Raw genomic sequence first — 6,336 nt, 5'->3', positions numbered from 1 at the left:
ATAGCTAACCGGTGAAGTAATGTTTAATTTCAACAAATAGTTTATAGTGACAATGTGATATATTTAGCTTTAAAGAAATCCACCATTTTATGTGTATTTTAGGAATAGGGAGATGTACATTTCATCCAAAATGGTTAGCATAGTGCTTTCATTCTTTAAAGAAAACAAATCCATGCCATTCTAAACAACTGCACAACACCAATGCCAGCAAAGCATTTGTTACAAATAAATAACAATAGACAAAAGAGCATTGAATGACGAGGATATGACCTTTGACCAAGTACTGAGGGAATGAGGGCAGCTACTGTCCGTCCACCTTTACCCTCGCTCTGCTGAATTGCTGCTCTTTCTGTTCCTTATAACCAATCTGATTAGCTCAGATTCCTGTCACCTTTAGAATTTTTATTACAGCTTGACATTTTCCATCTGGATGCTTAAAAATAAATTAAGAATCTCCATGACACACTGAAAATGTGCACAACTATGATGATAATAAAAAAAGAATGTTTCTTGAGCACCAAATCAGCATATCAGAATGGTTTCTGAAGGATAACGTGACACTGAAGACATGTAAAAATTCACCTATACATCACAGGAATAAATTACTGTATTTTCAATTAAATAAATGCAGCCTTGTTGAGCATAAGAGACTCATAAGCATTTTTAAAAAATCATTGACCCCAAACTTTTGAACGGTAGTGTACATATAACTATTGTTTTTTAAAGTGTTGAAAACACGGATGGAAATAAACTGGTAGTTTAATAATAAAATGGCAAGTAAAGAAAATCCAGTAATAATTGTTTTGAGTATTATTTAGAACTGCTTGGTCTGCTTCCTCAGAACTGTCAACTTTTCAGAGTAAGAGAGAGACGACTCTTGGAAAGAGAGATATCTGTTGAATGGTGGGGTTATGATGGATCTATTTCCCACCAGCAGAGGGAATTAACACATGATCATTTGTGTTCTTGGCTGGCAGGTGGCCTAGTACTGCAACCCAACCTGCCTGAGCTCAATCAAACACCGTCACCAAAAAAGGCAGACCAGCTCATCGAAGCTCCCCCGCCTCCCCCCACACATGCAGAACATTCTACTTCCCTTTCCTGTTGTCATGGTGACAGTTGTGCTGGAAATCCTCCTCAATGATATGGCTGACTGATCAGTAATACCTTGCTTTTTTTAAACACATGCCCCCGGTTTCAGACAAGGCTTAAGCCTCGTCTCAGTCTAAAATGCATGTCTGGGATGTTTTAACTGAAAGAAACTTGTTATTGATTCTCAAGATGCTCACCAGTAATGTTTTTTTCTAAGGTACATTTATAAAAGATACTTAAATGTCCTAATCGAACTGTGGCCTAATCCTGGCTTAACCTAAGTCCTGTCTGTGAAACCAGACCATGAAGTAATTGTGTGAAAAAGGACTGTGTATTTACAGACTTAAATTTTCCAAATCAAAGGCCAAGAAATAACTCATTTGTATCTTGTAACTTAAAATAATTCTACAGCAGTAAAAAAGACACAGGTTTATTTAAAATGATTTTTATTCTACTGATTCTGTATTCTACCCCACGTCACATTGGGCCAAATGGCACAGTTGTGATAGTTTCAGTGCAACATAATCATGGACCTCATAGGTATTAGTCGTCAGCATGACTCTTTACCCAGTGGCTTCTTTGTGTATTATACAGGTTTGAGTCATTGCATTAAGACGACTTAAAGTGCAGGGTCAGTACCACAGAGATGAGCTTTGTCTGGTCACCTGAGTCCACTAGAATGAAGCAGGGACATTACAACACACTGCAGCTGGGATGAATCCTGAGCTAGACATGAGATGAGATAAAGGAAAAAGGTGCAAAATAAACTTAAATGGTACTAGTGTAACACAGATTTTTTTAGTGGGTGCAACCAATTCATTAGCAGCCAAAAGCATGTATTGTTTACAGTGCAACTGATTTTATTAGGTCCATTGTTTATGTTCTATAGCTACAGTTATGACATCAGTGAACACACCAGCAATCCATTCTTCTCCCGGGATTGTGATGGAAAAGACTCTAATGCTATTCCTGCTGTAACTGGACGGAGTTTGGAGGAGGGGGTGAGGAGTGGAGTAAAGGATGGGCGAAGAGAGTGATTGGTTCTTCTGCCTCGTCAAACAGCAGCAACCTCGTTTACTCCTCCTTTTCAAAAACTCATCCACTTATTTACACATTTTCTCTAAGTCGGTCTTGACGGCCCTGAGCGCGTCTTCGCTCTAAAAAAAGACCAAAGTGCTGGTTAAATATGGAACTGAGAATAAGAGAAAGGGAGTAAGTAAAAAGGTCAAATTAAAGCTGCAAGCAAGTATATTAAAAAGTAAAGCAATTTTATATAAACAGTAGACCTAAAAATATTTTGTCATCATTTACTCACACTCATGTTGTTCCAAACCTGAATGACTTTCTATCAAAAGACAATATTTTGAAGAATTTACAACTTTTTATGTCTGTACAATGAAAGTCAGTGGGGTCCAAAATAACACTAGACCCCATTGACTTTCACTATATGGATCAAAATATCCACAGAAGAAAGAACATGTTTTTCATTTTTGGGTGAACTATTCCTTTAAATTTGCCTGACAAGAGTAGACAAGCCAGTTTAGCGCTAAAACAAACATGTTCCTAATCCTTCTAAATCGCATGATTAAAATCATGAAACATCATTTGGAACACTTTCACTCGTTTTGCTTGTCTGTGCAGTGTCTTCAGTGCTAGGTGACTGGGGTACCTTAGAGTTTTCTCTGAGCTGCTGTGTCTTCCGCTGGACTGAGACGAGGCCTTAAACTGGGCCTCCAGCCTCGAGTAGAGCCCTCCTGCAGGCTGGAACCACACAAACACACATGGGTGCAAAATACTAGAGTACAATTTTGGACTACTGCTGTAAAAGATAGTAATAAATCAGAACATGCATGTGAAAACATGTACTTAATGGTGCTTTAGCAGGTTTATCAAAGAGAGTAAAGATATTTTGTACCTCTTTTTTGTCTTTAAACTTCGTCTGCTCTTGGTCACCAAAGCGCATTTTAGTGAGATTGGCTATTATCTCCTCCATTCTCCTCTGATCTAGAGTGAGTTTGAACGCATAGACATCCATCAAGATCACTGCAAATCTACACATAATCTACTTGAAAGCTTCAGCTGTCAGAAGCACAGCCAAAAATGCCTCTAAATTATTTCATACCATTGATTAATTACATTATAAATCATTTAATAATCCTATTTTGAATACAAAAGTGTTTATAAAACAAAAACAGTGATTTAGTCTTCTAAAGAGTTGACAGATGTACATGCTGATGGCTGGATTTAACTTTCTCTGATGAGATTTTCTAGGGTTTTCAAGTGGTTTTAAATCACAACATTTTTTATTATAAGACTTGCTCTACCACTGTGCAATTTTGAGGATCTTTGTTAGAGTCAGAGGATCTGAAAAAGGTACCTACCCTCCTCCCTCTGTGCGTCCTGATTGTACCTCATGGAGCGATTGCTATCCCACTTATTCTTCTGGATGCTTACGCTAAGAGCAAAAGAAGGACAAAGAAAGAAAAAAATGTCTCATTCAGAAGCGTAGAAATCCCTTCTCAATCACATGAGAGGCATGAGAAAGCATTACAATACAGTGATTAAAAGAATCTACAACTGAGATTATTAACAGTCTTCGGAATTAGGTAAATTAAAACTGCAAACAAGTGCATTAAATAAAAACAGTAAAGCAATACTACAGCATATAAACTGTAGACTTTGGTCTTCAATAAAAGTTCTTGTATTTTAAAGTGATAGTTCACCCCAAAATTTAAATGCTGTCATCATTTACCCACCCTCATGTCATTTCAAACTTATGAATTATTTCTTTGGTAAAACACCAAAGAACAAAAAAAAAAAAATCTTTCAACTGTTTTTGTCAGTATAACTAAAGGGGGTTCAAAACAACATCTTCTTTTGATTTCCAAAGAAGAAAGAACAACATGAGAGTTTTTCATTTTTGGGTGAACTATCCCTTAAAATTTGCCACATAATTCTTCTACAGAAAACAGCAAGTCTTAGAATCACTCACATGAACGGGGTTGAGTCTCGAGATGGTGCCTTTAAAACAACAGGATAGGACAAATGAATAGAGAAAAGTGACATACACAAGCACAGATGAATTTGTGAAATGCGCAAATGAATATGTTAAACTCACCTTTTCTCCAGATCTCTCCTTACGCTGGAAACTGGGGGAAGACACTTGTCTTTTCAAAGGTTTTCCAGATTTTCTTGCCTTCTTTGCAGCTATTTACACAAAGTCACAAACCCAGCTTTAAGGTCAGTCTCGTTGAAATTGTACCCGACTGCCACCTTTTGACCGTAATGAGGTATTGCATATCAAAGATTATCTGGTGATTTTTTACTAATGTGTAACATTTTAGTCCACCTTGTTTTTTTGATGTGTCTTCTTCATCCCCGATCTCATCCTCTGTGACCTCTGACCCTGTAGTGTACTCCTCATCTTCAGACAGCGGAGACTGCTGCCGCTGCAAAAGGTCAAAGCAACATCTGAGATGTGTTTTTCAGTGTAGGTATATAATAGGGTCAACTTTATTATCCCTATTATTTATTATTAATTGTTTCACAGCCAGCAATAAACCATACAATCAACAAAACAAGCACACACCATCACAACACACAGACATAAAAAAACTGAGAATAAAAAAAACTAATGGTGTTGCATTTAATATTTGAGAAACTTGCTTCTTACCAGCTGAAGACTCCAGTTTTTTAACAGTGAAAACTGCAAGAGAAGGAAAAAAGGTGCTGTCATAATTTGAGCTTGGACAAACAAATTTAGATAAACAATAAACCGATGCATTCATCACAATAAACGAAAGTCAGATACCACCACTGCGGACACAAAAAAAAAAACTTAACTTACTTAATATCTCACAATTATGGCTTAATTTATATCTTAAAATTTGTATTTATAATAATGTAAATTTATCTCACAATAGCGAATGTATTTCTTGTAGCTGTGATCTCACAGTGTGAATTTGTCATAATGCAACTATTTCAATTGCTTACAATTGCAACTTTATATCTCACAATGTAACTTTATTTCTTATTTTAAACTATCTCACAATTGCGAATACATTTCTTGTGACTATTTCACAATGGGAAATTATATGGAATTTATAGTTGGAATTTTAGATAAAGTTGCAGTAGCAAGAAACTATCTTACAGTTTCATCTTTATACTTCACAATGTGACTTTGTTTCTTATTTTAAACTTTATTATAAACTTATTTTAAACTCTTTGTTTTTTCTGTTTGTACAGGTGTAGCGAATTAAGATTTTTAATGTGTTTGAAAGAAGTCTCTTCTGCTTACCAAGGCTGCAATTATTTGAAAAAGTAAAACAGTAATATTGTGAAATATTATTGCAATTTAAAATAACTGTTTTTGAAACTGATAATAGGAAATGTACCTTGAGCACCAAATTCAGCATATTAGAATGATTTCTGAAGGATGATGTGACACTGAAGACTGTAATCATTTTTACTTGTTTGTAAAAAGAAAAACTATTCTTTTAAATGGCAAACATTTGACCGGTAGTGTATGTTGTTGATGGTTGCATAAAAAAAGAAAAAAAAAAGTTAAAAATAAATAAACAAAAAGAAAACAAAAATAATCAATCTGATAGACTCACAGCTGTGGTTTCCTTGGGTCTGTGAGCTGTAAGCACCTCTGGCTCCAGCATTACATCACATCCTGGCACACGTTCACTACCTGCAGAAGCATCGTCAGAGCTACAGCTAAACAAAATGGATTAGAGCATAAAACATAGTCAAAAGACCCGAACATGACACTAGGCAAAGCATCAAGCTAATCAAACATGGCATGCAACAGAGAACCAATCATGTTTTTTTCTGAAGGAAGTTACTATAGTCTGACCTCTCTGGCACACACACAGCCTCTCTGTGTAGAAGCAGGTCATTGAGTATTCTGGTCTGGGTTGAGTTTACATTGTGATCGCTGCAGTCACCACCATCTGCCGCACTCACAATGTGGTCTCTTATTTTACAGCCCTACACAGACATACACAGGCATTCATGGTGAAAAGTCAGACAAGTTCAAAGGTCATCTGAGTTTAAGAAAACATATTCTAATGCAACAACATAAACCTTGGGCATGGAGGAGGGATCAAATCTTAGGACTTTCTGGTTGCAGCAGGGGTAAAGACCAATGCCGTGCCATCTATGATCTGCCCCAATGCCAGGATACACAACCGCTTCAGGGTGGTACTTACACTGGCCCAAATCTGTACACAGGAATGC

At 36.6% G+C, this 6,336-nt stretch overlaps 1 protein-coding gene across 1 annotated transcript in view; it reads right to left on the bottom strand.

Moving 5' to 3' along the window:
* Window positions 1-1,550: 1,550 nt before the first annotated feature.
* The window catches only part of LOC107689825 (uncharacterized protein KIAA1841-like), a 9,990-nt gene continuing 5,204 nt past the window's right edge, over window positions 1,551-6,336 (bottom strand). Inside the window, exons 10-20 of the mRNA XM_016487988.1 lie at window positions 6,184-6,334; window positions 5,954-6,087; window positions 5,709-5,814; window positions 4,766-4,798; window positions 4,442-4,541; window positions 4,211-4,299; window positions 4,085-4,113; window positions 3,474-3,547; window positions 3,008-3,096; window positions 2,762-2,853; window positions 1,551-2,249 (exon numbers count right to left, since the gene is read on the bottom strand). Of these exons, the coding sequence (XP_016343474.1) occupies window positions 2,213-2,249; window positions 2,762-2,853; window positions 3,008-3,096; window positions 3,474-3,547; window positions 4,085-4,113; window positions 4,211-4,299; window positions 4,442-4,541; window positions 4,766-4,798; window positions 5,709-5,814; window positions 5,954-6,087; window positions 6,184-6,334 (934 nt within the window). The 3' untranslated portion in view covers window positions 1,551-2,212. The remainder of the gene's footprint in view (window positions 2,250-2,761; window positions 2,854-3,007; window positions 3,097-3,473; window positions 3,548-4,084; window positions 4,114-4,210; window positions 4,300-4,441; window positions 4,542-4,765; window positions 4,799-5,708; window positions 5,815-5,953; window positions 6,088-6,183; window positions 6,335-6,336) is intronic.

Source organism: Sinocyclocheilus anshuiensis, unplaced genomic scaffold (assembly GCF_001515605.1).
Source record: "Sinocyclocheilus anshuiensis isolate Anshui unplaced genomic scaffold, SAMN03320099.WGS_v1.1 scaffold918, whole genome shotgun sequence".
Lineage (NCBI taxonomy): Eukaryota > Metazoa > Chordata > Actinopteri > Cypriniformes > Cyprinidae > Sinocyclocheilus > Sinocyclocheilus anshuiensis.
This window is presented reverse-complemented; position numbering and strand designations above follow the sequence as displayed.